The sequence below is a fragment of the Numenius arquata genome, chromosome 6 (assembly GCF_964106895.1).
Source record: "Numenius arquata chromosome 6, bNumArq3.hap1.1, whole genome shotgun sequence".
Lineage (NCBI taxonomy): Eukaryota > Metazoa > Chordata > Aves > Charadriiformes > Scolopacidae > Numenius > Numenius arquata.
The window spans coordinates 17870610-17889464 of record NC_133581.1 but is presented as its reverse complement, the minus strand read 5'-3'; the positions used below and the strand labels follow the sequence as shown (position 1 = coordinate 17889464).

Below are 18855 nucleotides of genomic sequence, written 5' to 3'. Positions count from 1 at the left end.
CATCTGAGAACAGCAGAAGAGTTCAACTCTGTAACACAAGCCAAAGCCACCCCTCAGGACTGTTTTCTTTGGGCTGAGCCAGCCCAGCTGCAGCTCTTTTAAAAAGCCTCAGGTGTGGGCCAAATGTGGGGATTGAAATGAAGGCAGCTAGTTGCCTACTTCCATTCTATTCCTAGGTTTGTGGAACTGCAAGTTAAACTTCATCTTCCTTCTCCAAGGGATGGATAATCATTTATTACATAGTCAACTGTAGGCGCAGGCATGTTCTATGTTCACTAGGCAGTTGTCTGAGAACACCGTGTGAAACACTGTGAGGCTTGTAGCATCCAGGCTCTAAAAGGAGACTGCAAAACCAGAATGTGATTATCTCTTGATCTCTGGCCTTCCCATTCCACTCCAGGCACACAACTGTATGTTATGCTTTATAGCACAGATGTCTTCAGTGAAATCTTTGAAGAGAGGTACCCTGCGCGCTGAGGCATGTCCTTTGTGGAAACACAGAGCAAACCATATTCAACGTCTAGGACTTCCCTGACCCTGTAGCTTTATGCTGCTGAAGTGAGAGCTTCTTTTTGTAGAGTCCCAACTGTGACACTTCCATCTCCTAAACAGATGAAAGAGATAAAGAGGTGAGTTCACATCTTGCTTGTGCATTGTTTCTGTAGAGTAGGCAGGGCAAGAAAGTTCCTCCAACAAGTCTGTATGTCTGTAATACTGAGATGTACTCTCAGCTTTCTACAGCGGTTCTGTGGCCCAATAACTTCTCAACCATAGGATGCTGGGTTTTCAGCAATGTAACTTGGCGTTTTGATTAACACAAATTAAAGTTTGGCCACAGTGATTTTTGGATGGGAAAGAATACATAACCTGCTATCATTTTGAATACACAGAGGGTCAACAAGACGTGTACGGTCTGAAATGCTAGAAAAGTATCTCCCTCTGTAAGGGAGGCAACATTGTGTCGCTAAATGTACTGTATCCCAAACAGCCTGAATCAGTGAAAACTTGTCTTTGCAGGACTCTGTAGCTCTTTACCCTGAGCTACCCAGTTTGTTGGCATGTGATGTGCTGAGAAGGGATCCTGGGGAAATCAAAACTGACAGCTGCAGAATGAATGTGAATATTAATATAAGGGCAAGGGGGTCTCTGTTCCGGATGGAGTGCAGGGACATGTCTCTGACCTTTTGCTGCTGAACTGCCTGCCCTCTTGAATTGGCAAGTAGCAGTGGCAGCAGCAGCCCGCAGCCCTCCTCTCATCTCTCTCCAGCTCTTTACTGTAATTCATAGAAGGTCTCCGCTTACTGCAACCTGCCAGGCACTCAAGAACAAGTTAGATAACAGTAATAGTTTTGCTGCTGCTGCCAGTTTAGGAGGCAGCAGCGAGGGTGCGCTGATGATTACACTCCTCGTCAGCAGGAGGCAGGTGCTGAACTGGCTGAGACACCTTTGCGACTTGGTTAAGCGAAGGCTGAATAGCGGCCCCTGTCCATGGCAGTGCCTCTCCATCTCCCTCTGACCATGCGGTTTAGCTGAGCATCCCATTTCCTGCAGTTCCTGAGTAAGTGACTAAGTGTTCACTGTTGCGTCAAGGGAATGGGTTTGGCTTGAGAATCCTGCGCAGTGACTCATGCTTCCATGAGTAAATTTGTTTCCTTAGGGAAGCAAGTCAAAATCACGCATTCTGCTTAGCCCAGCTACCTAGAGCGATGATTTAGGAAGCTATTGCAAGAAATACAGCTTTCTTTAGCTTCATATTGAGAAAATCATTGCAAGAAATACAGTTTTATCTAGCTGTATACTGAATGCATAAGCCATTGCTGTTGTACTTGCAAATATAACCAACCTTTTAAGGGGAAAATAAAAATTGGTGTAACTTGGAAGTTCTGCATACTGAAACATGTCAGCTAGAAAACAGTTTGCAATCAAAACCACACATCTGACAAAAGGGCATTGTGGAAGCCTGGGATCTTCAAAAATTTACAATTATTTACACAGGTCTCCATATATATTACCCTGGCACACATTTTAAAATGGGTTGTAGAAACAGATGCGTATAAATACCCGGACATGAGAATTGCATCAGCTAGCCCATCCCCCTCCCCCCACAATGACAGTGCAAAGAAAAGAGGGTGTAAAGCAGCAAAAGCACTGGGTCTTTGTAATACCAGCGTCCTTACCGTGACACACGTCTGTGGAAGCAGCCAAGGAGAGGGACCCAGAGGCGTACGGACCACGGCTACTCAGTTATGTGCAGAGATACCTGATAGTGCAAGCCAAGGTGAAACTCAGCTTTTATTTTTCTTAGATCAGTTCAAATGGTTTGATGTGGCTGTACTATCCAAATTTGAAGAACACAAAATACAGATTTGTATGGAGTATGAACCAACTTCCTGTATCTTACCCTGATAAGCATTTTGAAATTGCAAGAATTCTGTCTCTGGGAGCTTTTCTGATGGTGTCAGTTTAGCAGAGCATACCAAACTTTTGGTGCTAAGCTACAAAACAGTCACAAAATAGAGGTTCAGGCCTTTCTGGTTTAGGCAAAGAAACTCCATCATTTTCATTTTGCTTTATGAAGCTGAAGTGTTTCATAATTAACTAATCCCTACAGTACCACCATCGGGTTGGTAGATAAAACCCTTCCTATTTTACAAACAAGAAATGGAGCCATTAAAGTTGGAGGAAGTTGTTCAGGCCTCAGAATAAATCAAAGGAAAGACAGGACTGAACATGATGTAGCTATTTCTAGTGCCAGGTCTTTCCCTCATACACCGACATCATATGAAAGCAAAGCCCTTGATAATGTCAGAGCAAAAGCAGAACTGATCATACTGAGAATATGATTTTTAGGGGCAAATTAGATCTCGCATCACAGGTAGAGCAGAGAGATTCCACTGACTTTTCCAGGGCCGGTCAGCATCACTGGTGATGTTGGGTTACTGCTAACCTCCTAGGTGAGCTGTAGCTCATATAGCAGATATGTGCAGGTCATGGCTTGGTGTCAATATTCACCTCAGCAGCACCACCAAATTTGACTTAGTCTCTCATGAGCCAGGACCTGGGCAAACGGCAAATGTAGAGATTAAATATCACCATGTAAAACCTCTTGTGTATTAGCAAATTGGAGAGAAGTTTGCTAACACACTGTAAGTGTTTTATTGAAAATAGCGAGATGCACACATAGAACCCACCTTGTATAAATGTTTCTGGACTTTATTTTTGTGATAAAGGTTTAATCAGTATCTTATATTTTAAAGACAAACACATTGTTTAACAAGAATGGCATTGTTTCCTTCTGTTATCAACGAAAACCTGATCAAATGCCACCTGAGGCCGATGGCAAGGCTCTGCTTGTAATTCCTAGAATAAAAAGATAAATGTTTCCACATTCAGCAACTTCTGTTGCTTTATTTTTTATGTTTATTCTGTGAAAACTAATACAGAAAAGAGGGTAAGCAGGCGAGGAAGAGTCAAGCTTCCCTGGAGAGAGACACCCTACCACATTTCAAACATTCCTATCGCTCCGTCAACACCACCTCCCGCTACTGCAATGGAAAGCAGCAGCAGCAAAAGAACAGGAAGAATAAAACTCCTTATGTATACAAGGGAGGAAAGTTGGCTCCATCCCTGCAATCAAAGTCAATTACTTAAAAGAAATCAAAACAGATGTGGCCTCCATCTTCCAAGTGCAGGAAAAATGCCCTTAATTTGCTCACCCTGCTCTGTTTGTGTTGTTATGAGCCTTCTCTGATTGAAGCTCTCTGAGGCAGAAAAATCAATGTCAGTCATGCCAGATGACTGCTTTCCTCCTGAGCACCTACTGCTGCTGCTGAGATCACAAAGGACACTTTTATAAAAGGAAAAATTTGGCAGTCGCAGGCTTCTTCTCAGTTTTGTAACCAAGGTGAATTAACACCGGCATATTAAAAGCTGATACTAATTTATTTTTTTTTTAAAAAAAGGTTTCTGATCTGCTTATCATCATTGAGGACGTGTTGGGACCAGGATGGTTTTGAAACATTCTAGTTAGCTTGCTTTGGCCTACTCTACTAAAGGTAGGGCCTCTGGTAACTGAATAAGCACCAGACACCTAAGGACAACCTGATGCCTTGTGTTATAAGTAACAGAGATTTGGTCTTGGTTCTTTTCTCAGTAAGAAGCAACACAAACACAAGCAAGTGAAGACTTTATTGGAACTTATGCGCTGCGAACCATGTCAAATTTTATTTTGTCCGAGCCACAGGGTAAGAACAACCTTATAATACCAACATTCTTCTTTTTGGAGCCTTGGTGTCACTTGCTTTACTTTAGGCACATATTTTTGAAATACCCATTAATCTACCCAGCCAATATTGTTTTAAAAGCTATCTTACATTTAGGGAGAAAATACTTCTTCTTGATCTTCAATCCTGTCAAATGTTCAAAATTTTCTGTCCTGCCAGATGTCTGGAACCCAAACTCTGGATGAGATGTTTAGCCCCACGCATATAAAGCCCCTGTAAATACAGATTCCTGGGATGCAGAACTAAACCTTCTAATCCATCCTTGAGACTTCTGACAGAACAAGATGCTCAGCGAACCCAGCATAATGCAGAATGACAGAACTACATTATATGGCTTCCTTTTATTCTTCATTCATGCGGCATTAGGGCCTACTCAGCATCTACTTGCACTTTCCTTTCCTTAGCTACCAGGCCCCTCTGCCATGACACGGCTCACAAGCATCCCTCATTCCTCAAGCAGCAAGGAACAAAGCACATCTACTTTTGCGTCTGACAGGTCATTATGTTTAACCTCCTTTGGTAGAAATGCTGGTCTTTACAGTAAGAACCAAAACTTTGTCTTTTTCTAGCTTGTTTCATGCAAATCTCCTTATTCTATGTTTCAAGCATTTTTAGATGTTTTCTCACCTGTGTTTTTTGTTTCTTTTGTTTTGCCAATGGACTGTCAAAGAAACGATGAGGCTTTGGGCTACTGTTCCCATCAGATCACCACAGCAGAAGGGAATTGTCACTGGGATGGTCTGTAAGAAGGTGTTAGCATGCCTTGAACAACAGCAGGAAATTCCATCAGTTGTAAAGCAGAGTTGGGTAGATGAGTAGGAGCCTTATGTGTGATGAGACATACCCAGCCTCACACCAGCTGCCCTGGTCTAGCGTGACCAAGGGCCATGTTCTACGTTCCCATGCACTGTAAGTGGGATGAAGTCGTGGAAAGATCAGGACGTCCATGAAAACCTCCTCGTTTGTAAACTGGCTAACTCTAGTGACTAAGAGATACACTATATAAAGTCACTTTAGAAGAGAGAAAAGACATCCCAGACAAAACAGAGATTGAAAGGCTGGTATGGGTAGAGGAAGACAAAGGGGTTAATTAGTAAGGAAGGCCTTCTGCCACAGCAAGATAATCACCTCAAAAGGGAAGTCACATACATCCTAGAAGCTGCGAATAGATATTGCCAAAAATCAGGTAGAGTTAGAATCAAAAAAACCCCCAAGAATATCACAAAGGTACAGCAGCTACAAAAAAATAAAAAAAAAAAAAGGAAGAAAAAAGTATCACTATAAAACAAGAAGGGGAAAATAAAGGTAATCCAGCTACTCCCACAAGATTAAGTGAATGCTTCCCTGATTTTTCATTAAGGATGAATGTGTTAATCTATGGCATAAAGAGAGGATATCTAAGAGGGGTAGAAGGGAGACATGGATACAAGATAATAAATGAACCCAGCCAGCTGGCAAACAAAACTTACTACTGCGCTGTGACTGGAGGAACCAGGCAATCTCAAACCCAGAATCCTGATGCACAGTAAACCACAAATCCAGGTGCGAAGATTTTAAGTAAATTTACTGACTGGGAGGCGTTACTGCAGGACCGGAGAACAGCGAGAGTGTGAGAAGCGAGCCATGGCAGAAGCGGTCTGGGCCTGTGCTTTTGACGTCTGTGCAGTTCTTCAGGAAAACTTGCAAAGGAAAGTTTAACTACCAACATGAAATTCAGTTAATAGAGGGATAAAAGGTAGTGAGGGTTTACTAAAAACCAATTTTGTGGGACAACCCTGTAGCGTAGCATAAAATCGAAACTTCAGGCATCCAGGAAGTAATTTTATTTTTTTTTCCTCTTTGTTTCCTAGCAAGAAATAAGTGGGGAGAAGGACTCGGCTTTACAAACCAACCGCAGGGTGAGGAGGAGCAGACAGCGTGGCATGACCAGACCATCATGACTCCTGTTATGGTATTTCCAGTAACGACAGGAAAACATGAGTGTGCCCGGAGACCGTCTAAAAACCCTCCACGCGGCAAATAAAAACAACAAAAAAAGCCTTCAAACGGGAAGCTTCCCTCCCAGCACCGACCGTTATGACCGTACACCCTCCCCTCAACTTGCCCAACTTGCCCTATCCCCCCCCCCCCCTTCCCCCGCCCCGGCCTCCTCTCCGCCCCGACGTGTCGGCGGGCACGTCTCCACCGGCCGGCCCGCCCGCCTCACGTCAGCCGCCCGGCCCCCCCCTACTTAAGGCGGCGGCGGCCGCCACCTCCCCGCCCCGTCGTTGCAGCCGCCGCCGCGCTCGGTTGAGGACGCCGGGTAGGTGTTGTCGCCTCGGCCGGTTGCCGTGGGGGGGAAAGGAGGGGGGAAGATGTGGGCATCGCTGGCCCACAGCGGGGGGGGGGGGGGGGGGACGACTCGGTCGAGCAGGCGGCGCCGAGCGGACGGTCGTCCGCTCGGCGCCGCCTGCTCGACCGAGTCGTCCCCCCCCCCCCCCCCCCGGCCCTGGGCTGAGGAGCTCCCGGGCAGAAGCCCTGGACTTCAGCCCGCCTTGGGTGGGGTGTGGAGAAGCACCACTCCCTGCTCGACGGCCTATGTGCAAGCGGCGTGATTTCCTCACCCCTTTCCCAGCCTTGAGGCTGCTGACCCGCCATCTTTCCCCCCCCCCCCCCCCCCCCTCAATTAACTCGCTTTCCCTTAATGGGTGGTAAAAGCGCCTGTGGCCCCCGGGGGACCTGGCTGCTGGGAGTGACCCTGCAAAGGGATGTTGAGGGTGGGCGCAGGGCTGCGTTTGAAATGGGAGCATTAATATAGCACCTACTGCTGGCTCTTCCCCAACGTGCTTCTTTCAGGGGGAGTAGCACTCTTAATTAAAAACAAAAATTTTGGGTACTAGGTGTAACTGAGAAGTGTTTTGAGTGGGTGCTCCTCGCCAGCCACGCGCATTAAAGTGCTTAGAGTGCAAAGGGAGGACTTGGCACATGGAGAGAGCGTGCACTGCACCGGCCCACACTTCAGGAGGCTTCTACAAATGAAGACTGACATACCCTGGTTAACTTCTCCTAAATATGGGCACTGATGGCTTCCTGTCCCTTCTCCTCCCCCTTGCCCCAAACTCATAGTCCTTACCTGCTCTGCCAACGCTGCCTGGCTTTTTCTGCTCAGAACGAGTTGCCGCTTGTTCAGCACCAACTTTACAATCACGTTGTGTCTATACTTGCATCCATCCACCCGTGAAGCTGCCCTTGCCTTGGGCTTTTCAGGCTGAGCAGAAGCTGTGCTGCTTGGGAAAGCATGGGTTCAGCTTCCGCAGGAACCCTGGGGTGAAAGCGCAATACTCCATCATCATCATCATGGCATTTCTGTACACCTGTGGCTGTCGGATTAGAACCCATACAACCAGGCTGCCGTGCAGCTGGTAGCTAAAAAAACTGAGGGAGAGAGAGACGGTAACACTGGACTAAACATCTTAATACAAAATTAGGCAGTTTCACTTTAAAACAAATCTATAAAGTTGACTTTGAGGATCATGCTGTGCTTAAGACGGGCTTGCATAAGTGTTGTACAACTTCAGCTCTGGAAAGGCTTCAGGGCACAGAGTACCAGTTTTTCAGGGCGGTAGACTGGAGATTGCCAGATCACGCTGTGCTTAGAAGTACTAAAATGGCTTCCTGTACCTAAATGTAATATGGATGATCATTTAGAACGTTCTACTAATGCTGCTGGAGTGCCACCCAGCTATATAATGGTTCTCAGGCTGCATTTGAAGGAAAGCAGTAGCGATCTTAGGCAGTGCATTCTCATCAGTAATTCAGTTTTTTAGTCATTTTGCTGCATACAGGCAGTACTGCCAGAAGTTTCAGGCATGAGATTTGTATCCATTTTCTTATCTTCCTGGAATAAAATCAGTCTTGCTAAATACAAATGTCTGGTGTCAGTAAAGGCTCCAAAGCCTAGAGAAATAATCTGCTGCTTTCCTTTCAGCTGTGCACCATGTCTCTCAAGGATCAGCTCATCCACAATGTCCACAAACAGGAGCAGAGTCATGCCCACAATAAGATCAGTGTGGTCGGTGTGGGTGCAGTTGGAATGGCCTGTGCTATCAGCATCCTGATGAAGGTAAGTGTCAAGCTTGGGATGAAGCAGCACAGTTGTGACTACCTGAGGTCTAAAAGAGAGGCAAAAAGTAATCTCCCTTATTAGACTAATTGGGCTAGCATACAAGATGAATTTTTTGTTGTACATTCCTTTATCTGGGCCTGAAGTGAAGCAGTGATTTTCGAGCTATTGGCAGAGAACAAACCAAGTTTACCCCAGTATCAGACAGAAACATGCTCTTTGTATCATTTTGACTTAAAACTCACATTTACCTTTGAATGACTTCCAGGCTCCGTCCTAAGTAAGAGTCCTCTAACACTCCAAACATACAAAAAGATTACGAACTGAGGAGTCATTTTGTCTGAAACAGAGTGTGCAATAATTCTTTGCAGTGTAGACTGGAAAAAATGGTCCTAGACACTGAATCACTTGTCCTCTTCATTGCATTATTGTATCAAAGCGCAAGTAAAGCATTACAGATGAGAAAAATTGCTTAAGTAGATCACTGCTTTTACAGTAACTGTAACTTCACAGTTTACAAATCGGGTACTTTGCTCAGAGGCAACAAACTTAGTATTTAATCTTGGTCTCTTTTAGGACTTAGCTGATGAACTTGCCCTTGTTGATGTTGTGGAGGACAAGCTCAGAGGAGAGATGCTAGATCTCCAGCATGGCAGCCTCTTCCTTAAAACACCAAAGATTGTCTCTGGCAAAGGCAAGTATTGGCTCTAATGTGCTCATTATTTCTAAACAGAGATAGCCACTTCAGATCTCAAACTGGTCATGCAAGTCAAGCAGTTAGCCTGTCGTCCTCATTGTTAGGTGGAAAGCTCATTTAACTTCTATTCCTACAGAAATATTACTCAGGTGACATTGTTTCACATACCTTATTAAGGCCAGTTCAACTAGGGATCCTCTTCCAGAGTTCACCACTCGGAACAGGAAGATGAATTTCTTAAATACTACTGCACCTTTCAGAATTTTATTTTACAGCCAGTTAGTCCCTGAATGCATTACTGCTTACTCCTTGGCTATAAATGTCTGATAGCTTTAAGTTTACTGGCAACCTGACTAGGCCAAATGCTAGCCACTTTATACCTTAGTTAATGTGCAGCTCCAGAGGTAGCAGGTTACGAGGGCAGAGCCCTCTTCCTCTTCTACACAGCACTTGCACTGGATGCTATCCTGACAGCGTCCTCTATACCCGTCTGTGCCCCAGAAGTATGAAATACCACTGTGATTTTGATATGCCCTTCAGGTTGCCACTTGGTGGCATGATCCACAGTCTTAAAAGAAAATTTAACTTCTGTGGAAGCAAAGTCTTGGGTTCCGCACCCTCAAACTTGAGAATTCTAGATATCAATACTAGAAGGAACTGAGAACTCCTGTCCTGAACCATGTGTAGAAAGAGGTCATGTTTGACACAGTCTTTTGTCCCCAGATTACAGTGTGACTGCACACTCCAAGCTGGTCATTGTCACTGCTGGTGCCCGTCAGCAAGAAGGAGAGAGCCGCCTTAACTTGGTCCAGCGCAACGTGAATATCTTCAAATTCATCATTCCCAATGTTGTTAAATACAGCCCTGACTGCAAGCTGCTTATTGTCTCAAACCCAGGTTGGTCTCCCGTTGCCTCAGTAAGAGGATTTGGCTTAGAGAATAGTGTTTTCTTCAGTAGGGCAATGTTAGTGTATTAATATGACCAAGCATAGGCTTTTAGAATGTAACTTATGCCACAAAACCACATAGTAACAAGTGTCATCTTCCCTCTCCATGCTCAGCAAGCTGGTCCTCTGAGAAATAAACCAAGTTGCCCCCAACTTGGGTCTTCAGTTGCCTTTTAGGTGATCTTTAGCACAGGACACTGTACGGAGCGCTGATAATTGCATGCACAGCATAAACAGCCTCTCAATTCTGCCTTTAAAACAGTCATTATGTTAGCCCACTAGAGCACCTGGCCATGGGCATTGCTCGACGCTCTATTCCACAGAACTAGCATGCAGATAAAGTCCTTACAGATGGATGGAAGATACGATCCTACCTATCCAAACTTACGATCCTCTCTGTTCTACTTACAGTGGATATTCTGACCTATGTGGCCTGGAAGATCAGTGGATTTCCTAAACACCGTGTTATCGGCAGCGGCTGCAATTTGGACTCTGCCCGTTTCCGTCACCTCATGGGAGAAAGACTGGGCATCCATCCTCTGAGCTGCCACGGATGGATTGTTGGAGAGCACGGAGACTCCAGTGGTAAGGGTGAAATCTGGCTATTAGACAGAACTTTCTGGTACTTTACAAGAAACCTCTCCAAAAGCTACAGTAAAAAGTTGCTCAGAAACCTTTGCACTGCAGCACCTTAAGAATTCAAGTCCTGCTTTAAACTTGCTGCTGCACACAGTAACCCTAGATGGTCTATATTTGACCTGAGTTACTCTGCTTGGAAAAGGTCATTACTGTAACCAGAGGAGGCTGAAAATTTCTAGGCTAAGTTGTTCCTGTAAGTCTCCAAAAAAACAAACTGAAGAAGCAAGACGGTGATGTTCTCTGCAAGGAATTCCCAAAGATCTTCACTAGAGCTACTGGTAGTCACTTGGTTCTTTACTGGCATGTCTCGATTACTGCAAGAACTATATATAGGAACTGAAGTGCAGAGGCAAGTCTAGAGAATGAGAGAAAGAGCAACTTTCTCATTTCACCTGTACTTTTCTCTAGCGGCATCAGAGCAGTAGTGTCTGCTTCCTGACACTGGGGAAGACTCCTTTAGAAACAATTCTTATTTTGAGACACTGTTGCAAAATACAGAGTTACTGTCACTTCAGCTCATGCTGTGTGTGTGTTTTGATTTAATGAAGCAAATTCAAACCCTGTGGCATCATGTATAAAGAAAGATGTTCATACACTTCTAGGTTCTTGGCCCACAAATTAGATTGGCCTCATAGGTCATACTATATTTAAATTTGTATGCAAGTCATAGTGACACGTGTGTTGCAGATTAATCCGACTAGATCCTATGTTAACTGTTAATCTGAGGAGGACAAAGTTAAGCTTTTCTTGTGGTTGCGGAGATTCTTCAATATAATTAATCTCTGTGCAACTCTCAGTACCTGTCTGGAGTGGAGTGAACGTTGCTGGCGTCTCCCTGAAGGCTCTTCATCCAGACTTGGGAACTGATGCAGACAAGGAACACTGGAAGGAGGTCCATAAGCAGGTGGTGGACAGGTAAATGCTGTTGTGGTTTTTTTTTTCAACATGAGAACAAACAATGAAGAGCTACAGCAGCTCTGAACTGCAGTATCCACATCTAGTCTCATAAATATAGTAGCCCAAACCAAATGTCAAAATGCAGGCATAACTTGAAATAATATTTTAAGGAGTAATGTAGATAGGGCAGAGTTAACTTTTCATGGTTAGGGAACTTCAAATTAGGAAAGTGCTTTAACTTCCAAGTTTCCAGTGTAACAGCGGGGAGCAGTAAAAGCAAATAGAATTCTTCACTGCTGAGCTATTTCAGTCCTGTCAGCACATCAGTCAAGCTTCTGATGTCTGCAGACTGCTTAAGGCACCTCCAAAAGCCCTTCTTACAAACTTAAAGTATTTCAGTTGATGGTACTTGTTTTTCAATGAGTGACTTTGTCTCTGCAGCGCTTATGAGGTTATCAAACTGAAGGGGTACACATCATGGGCCATTGGCCTTTCTGTGGCAGATCTAGCTGAAACTATAATGAAGAATTTGAGAAGAGTGCACCCGATCTCTACAGTTGTTAAGGTGAGCAGCCCTTGTTTGCTAACTTTCATCTTGCTGAGAACTAAAAACCTTGAGAATTCTGGAGAACAGTGATAACTTTCTAGTTTAATTTCAACTAAACTCAGCTGAGTTTTCCTGATAGGTTATTAATTAGACATACCCAAATTCTACCTTAACTATCCTTATCTACTTTTCAGGGCATGCATGGAATAAAAGAAGATGTCTTCCTAAGTGTTCCTTGTGTACTGGGCAGTAACGGCATCACTGATGTAGTGAAGATGATCCTAAAACCTGAGGAAGAGGACAAATTAAGGAAGAGTGCAGACACACTCTGGGGAATCCAGAAGGAACTACAGTTCTAAATCTGGCCAGGCAGTTCACTCTTTGCAGTTTAATGGCTTTAGTGGTTTGTCTTATGTTGCACTCTCCAAGTAGGTCAAACCTTTCAACGTATATATCTCAACTAGAACACACAAAAAGCTCAAATCTGAACAAACAAGTTTCCTGAAGATAGCGCTAGACAACTACTCTAGGGTTTTCCCTGTTCAGACACCCATGTTCTTAGCAGAGCTAGATAACCTAGTCAGTCTTGTACAGTGAAGTGGTGTGGCAGAAATCCAGCATTCAAATCAGCACTGCCTAGAAAACCCTCTGCCTTCTCCTCATCCTGTTTAATGTTGATTCAGAACAGTAACTAATTATGACACAATGTGAAACCAAAGACTATTTTCTCGCAGTTAAAGGATTGTCAAGCCAATTGACCAACTTTCTCTGCCAGCTGAATAGCTTAACTATTTCACTGTTGGTAGGTCCAAATGTATTTTCCTAACACTGCTTTGGAATTTTTGTGTGTATTTTTTTTTTTTTTTTTAGAGAACCTTATTTTTGTGTACTATATCAGCCTAATTGTAAGTTCATCTCCTGAACACATTTAAAAATCAAGGTTTTGGTATGCAACAAGACAGTGATTGTCCAACTGTAGTACCAGCTCCAACATCAAATAAACCACAAACTGATATTTCTGTCTTCTTGTTTTTCCTTATGGGGCTTTGTTTCCAAAATACAGCTCCAGCATAAGGTATACACCACTATGACCATAATCTGATGGTAGAATAGTTATGAAGCTCACTTCTAGAAAACAGTCCTTGGATAGCAAGAGCTAGGTCAAACAGCAGGGCCTTGAAATTTTGAGTTTCCAGGTTTCATTGGTCATAACAAAGGTTAGTTACACTGAAACATGAGTTTTTCCATGTTCAAGACTCTTTCCATTTCAAGACTGAAATGTCTTCCAACTCTCAGAAGTGTCACAGTATGGCTAAGCTGACGCTGCATAAGCCAGGCCCACTTGTAAAGAAAGTGCATTGTACACAGTTCTGTAGAGGAAGAAAATATGCAACAAGTTTTATTCAGCGTTAAGTCCACCAGCACGAAGATTACAGGAGATAGAAAGTGCATTAATAAAAGCTAGTCTTTACCAAAAAGAAAATATATTATTGATTCAAAATATCTTACACTTGAATGATGTAATAACTTATTCTGGGCACCTACTGATTAAGAGAAATATCAAGAGAATGGCCACTTCATAAGGAAATCTAATTTCCCAGTTAAAGTCTGAGAATTCAGTAAAGATCACTGAGTCCCGCAGTCTTCCTTGCTTTCTGCATTAACGCCCTCAGCTGGAACTGCTTGCGAGACAGAAGACGTACATGCTGCAGAAAGAAAGAATAAGAACAGCTGGCTATGGGGAAAGTTTTGATATAATCTTAATTATACTGCAATACACATTTTCAAAGCATGACACATTCCATGACCCAAACAGGATGTTAGTTTTTTGGAAACACTAGATGCCTTAGTTTACTAAATGGCATGACTGGCAGATGGCTACCAAATACAATCACTATCTTGTACTTCTTGCGATTTTAATAATTAACTCTGCAAAAGTAGTAATATGTACTCCAAGGTAAAGTCAGACTAATGCACTTCCCCTGAGGCAGAGAACAGTTCTTTTAACATCAGATAACCAGAACCAGCAAGCTACATAAGAAAGTAATAATACGCCTCTACATAGTGCATTGTACACCGGAAGTTAAAAGCAAAGCTTAAGTGGTAACTTGGGGGGAACCTCAACTGTTAGAAAATGGAAGGACTGGTAACTCTTGCTACCCAGTGGCTCCAGAACAGACTATTAACACTTCTGCACACTAATCTTTCCAGATCCAATGGCAACATTAATTACTCTGATATATTTTGCGTAGTTTTATTCCACATTAAAGTGTTTTTAATCTTTTCAAAATAACAGATCTGTTTTTATTTCATGTGCCATCACCATGCACGTAAGATCAAAATAAAGGAAGGTTATTAGATCAGACATCATTAAAACTTTCAGTATTAAGGGCAGCAAAGAAAGGAAACAATTTGTCTAAGGTATCTGCTAGAGGTGAAAAACTAGCTGTTTGTTGGGTTTTTTTCCCTATGATTCTAACACTCACTGGCTGCTTCAGCAGAGGCATCCATAAACCGCAGGTGAAAAGCTGTCTGAATACTCCAAATCACCCTTAGTTTCTCCAGAGTTAGGATGCCAGCCCAACAGAAAGCTTATGTTGATACTGTTGCACCCCTTTAATGATAAATGGCTGCATATTTAGGATGCTTTAAAAATTGGTCTTTTATATTAATTCTGAAATTCCTCTTTTAAAACCTATCTTGTAACGTATAAGTATTCATGTTCTTACAGGATCCTCTTCAGGGAAGAAAAACTAACATAAGCTGAAAAAAAGAGTTCAAGGTATTTAAATACATTTAAAACACACCTTAGAAATATCCCAAGAAACCTACCTTTAAAAAGACATCTAGGTCTATCACTCCACGTCTCAATGCTTCCCCAAGATAGAAGATGGTGTCTTCAATTGCATTTTCCTCTGCATATAAGTTCAGGATCTGCTTGTAAAGTGGTGCCGTAGGAATAATAACTTCATCTATGTCATTATTTTCTGACTGACTTTCCATTTTCTCTAAAGCAGAACTGAGCTCCTCATCCTTCTTCTTGAGAAGTTCAATGTTCTTGTCAACTTCAGCCTAAAAACAATTAAGATGTTTGTTTATTCCTTAGGTCTTGAGAGCTGAATGTCTGCTTGTGATACAACTGTCAAGATTAAAGATTTTTAGACACGCCAGTTGATTCTTTACTTCTCTACTCATCTCAAATATTTTTACCAAATGAAAGAGCTACCAACTATAGATTTCAGCTTCTTTCCTTTTAAAAAAGTAAATGCTGTTTTAGATAATGTCAATCCATTAACAATTTATAACTGTACAGAAGGCATTCTAACAGTCTTTAAGTATTTTGAAGGTACCACATAAAGAAAAATAACCATTTAAACTAGCTACAGATAACAAAAGCAAAGCCAAAAGCCGTGCAGACCATGATCATATTCCACACTCTCCATTCCCACTGTTTTTTTTCCAGACAGAAGTCCTAGTTTACTTAGTCATGTTTTACATGGATGCTGTCTGATATGCTGGATCGTCCTTCTTGCCTTTGCATCAAACATCTACAGTTCTATTATGTCCTTTCTTTCCGAGACAGGAATGACTAGAATTACACACTACATTTGAAGTGGGTATATAAATTTATACAGTGACATAATGGTATCCCCTGATCTCTAGCCCTTATTAATAATTTCTAATCATTTAAAAAAACCCATGTATCTGAGCACTGAGCTGGTTTCAGAAACTGCTCATCAATCTCAAAATCTTGCTCCTGAGCAGTAAGGCAAGGAGCAGATGGACTAAGCAGAAGATGTCAGGCCTTAATGAAAAACTGCAGGAATTTCTGAGCATACTAAGTAGGAGACTCTTGCCTGGGAAAGGAAAAATCTGAAGGTTATACAAGGAAGCTGTGACTAAAATGAGTGTTTCTGCACTAAGACACTGAAACACTCTCCAGTGCTGCTGTTACACATTATCATCCAGAAACTGAGACACAATCATGAAATAATCTCACACCACTGGCATCTTTCACAGGGAGGATGTTGTTCTACTACTGAACGACATCTGTAAGATAGAGGACAATGCATCTTACAGTCACTGCTATTTCTGACTTGTTTCAGTCTGAACACATGCACCTCAACTGGGAAAGAGAATATATATTTAAAAAGCAATACAGTGGAAGCTTTGATATTTCTATCATGCTTAATAATGAATCAATTACGTGCTTCTGTTCACTACTAGGAAACTCAGATGCAGAGCAGTGGTTCATCTCAGCTTACCACTTCTTGATCCAGGCGAGTTACCATCTCTTCCAGTTTCTGGTGTCCTTTCTTCAGGTCCTCTTCTGTCCGTTTCAAGGCATTGAGTTCAGCTTGTGCACGATCCATTTCTTCTTTCATCCGCCATCTCAGTTTATCACTGACTGCTGAAATGAGGGAAGCTCGAATGGTATCCTCACTGATAGTTCCATCTCTACTGGGTCCTGCACAAGAAAATTCACAAGCACAAAATTAACTCCGTTCTGCACTGGCTTCGTTATAAACCCAGTCTGAAAAAAAGGGCTAACTTGCTGTATGTATTTTAGCAATATGAGAGTAAGTGAGAAGACCACAGTGAGATAAAACACATTAAGATGTGCACAAGTATGCACATCCAATTTTAAGAGTATGCATCCATTCATTCACTTTACCATTCCCATATCCATAATCTTCCTTTAATTTGAAAATGGGGCAGCCATTTCCCCTGAAATTTATGAATGTTGTTAGTCCGAGTCTTTAAAGGAAGAATAAATTTCTGGTAAACTCTACAGGAACTAATGAATACATGTATTCAACCAAAAGTAAGACACTGACTGGTTTGAAACAGTGAATTTTCCTATAGATGCTCTATCTTGAGGCTTGCCAATTACTGGTTTTGTGGTGTTTTTTCATTTTTTTTTTTGTTTGGGTTTTTTTTGTGGGTTTTTTTTGTGTGTGGGGTTTTTTTTAAGATTAATAAAAATAGATGAACACTAAGCTAACAAAAATAATTTTCAATCAAAAAGATCTTAACTGTTGCCCTTTTACATTTATGAAGATCTAATAGTAGGGTCTGTTTAAGTGACAAATTGCTGGACAGTATCAAGTGATTAAAAAGCTACAATATGAACCAGTCTTTCCAATTGGTTTCACAATTATTATCACTGAGCCATCCTAGGGCAGGTATGGGAGGGCAGTAAACCAATCAGCATTAATAAAGAACATTTGTTATTGAGGTGATCTTACTTTAACAAGCAACATTTATTAAGAGATTATAAAGCAGAGAGAGAGTCAGTCATATTAGCAAATGGTTTATAGATATGTTCTAGCAGACTAAAATCAGATGGCAGTCTTTTAGGTACTTGTTCAGTGTTACACTAGGCCTACCATTTATTTTTTTAAACTTCTGCAGGATGGTACTGTAATCGGAGCAGGGTAGGTGGGAGCATGGTTTATCAAATTAAGTAATGGTGTTGAGGTACCCATGAAGAACCTGTAAAAATTCTGTCTGGATAAAATACTTCTTTAATGTTAGTTGAATAAAGAGCATTGGTCAAACATATGGAGATTCTGTGGAAGTAGTTCTACAATGTGATTCTAACAAAAGCAAGCATAGCTATTTTAGGTAAGCGTAAGACAAAGATGATGACATACAAGTTGACTACAAGCATACTAAATTGCCAGTTCCACTTGGCCCATCCTGCCCAGAAACTCAGGGTAGTAATTTTAGTAGTAGTGAAACAAACTACTTATCAATATTGCTCTAGGAGTATATAACTAGCTCCTATAAATGATCGATGTTACAGTTAAACAGCAACAGAGGCTTCTATGTAACTGTTTATTAAATCACATTTTGATACAGCAATGCTAGAAAATATAACAAGAAAAAAAATTTCTAATATATTTCATTAGTCCCTCTCCCTCTGAAGCACTAGAGGTTTTCTCATTTAAGCCTGAATATTACTACTGCTTTTGCAAATCAGCCATTCAATAAAATTACCTAATTTCAAATGTCTGTCACTAACACCTTTTTAATAGAAAGGCAAATCCTTTTGTCCGTCACAGGCAGTGCTGTGTATTTGCAGACCAGGAAACTCGGATTGCTCTAGGGAACGTGAAGTGGCTACTGGTTGCAGAATTGTATCTGTATTTATCACAAACCACTTCAACCATTCCTCTGTAAGAAAAAACTGGAGTATGAAACTTTCCTCATGCTTGTGCCTCATACCTTTTAGATCAGTGAAATTTCCATTGGATTGTAACAACTACTAATAAAGCAAGAATTATAGCAGGTTTTGTACCTAAACCTTCCAACTTTTATGGATGAAACATAGACAGATCTGAAGTTCTGTAACCGGAAAGAGAATCTGCAGTAAGAAATTTTACCAGAGTATCTTTTCATCCAGAGACACAGCTATCAAAACCCTGAAGTTGTTACGACATTACATACATATTTCCCAGTGCCCTAGATCTCAACAAATTACAAAGTGAAAAAAAATATTCATCCAGCCTCCCGTGAATCTTACATAGCTAAAGACAAAATCATTTGCACGTCTCTTGTTTTTCCTTCCCAAAGGTTCAGAGAAGTGTCTCAAGTTACCTGAAATCCAATCAACCTCTTCACCTTTCTTAATAAGCACAGGCCCTCAGAAAAAGCAAAAGCAAACAGGCAACACAAACCATACATTAGTTTTGCCTTCACAAAACACATTACTTCAAAGATTGCTATTTTTAGAGTAA

At 41.9% G+C, this 18855-nt stretch overlaps 2 protein-coding genes across 7 annotated transcripts in view; one reads left to right on the top strand and one right to left on the bottom strand.

Annotated features, from left to right (window-relative positions):
• The first annotated feature begins 1363 nt into the window (after positions 1-1363).
• LOC141465558 (L-lactate dehydrogenase A chain) lies at positions 1364-13126 on the top strand. Of its 5 annotated transcripts, none has more exons than XM_074149036.1 (11): positions 1426-1558; positions 3963-4055; positions 4154-4244; positions 6134-6234; positions 8251-8385; positions 8962-9079; positions 9806-9979; positions 10441-10614; positions 11466-11583; positions 12007-12130; positions 12307-13126. In XM_074149036.1, exons 3-11 carry the CDS (start codon positions 4214-4216, stop codon positions 12469-12471), a joined length of 1140 nt encoding a protein of 379 aa, XP_074005137.1. In that variant the 5' UTR covers positions 1426-1558; positions 3963-4055; positions 4154-4213; the 3' UTR covers positions 12472-13126. The 5 variants fall into 5 exon arrangements, with proteins under 5 accessions (XP_074005141.1, XP_074005139.1, XP_074005137.1 ...); XM_074149037.1 differs by having other exon boundaries at positions 1449-1558; positions 6134-6181; XM_074149040.1 differs by lacking the exons at positions 3963-4055; positions 4154-4244 and having other exon boundaries at positions 1364-1558; positions 6134-6181.
• Positions 12987-18855, bottom strand: part of TSG101 (tumor susceptibility 101) — a 22856-nt gene continuing 16987 nt past the window's right edge. For both annotated transcript variants that reach the window (XM_074149035.1, XM_074149034.1), the window contains exons 8-10: positions 16378-16580; positions 14945-15184; positions 12987-13818 (exon numbers count right to left, since the gene is read on the bottom strand). In XM_074149035.1, coding sequence (XP_074005136.1) covers positions 13729-13818; positions 14945-15184; positions 16378-16580 — 533 coding nt within the window. In that variant the 3' untranslated portion in view covers positions 12987-13728. The remainder of the gene's footprint in view (positions 13819-14944; positions 15185-16377; positions 16581-18855) is intronic.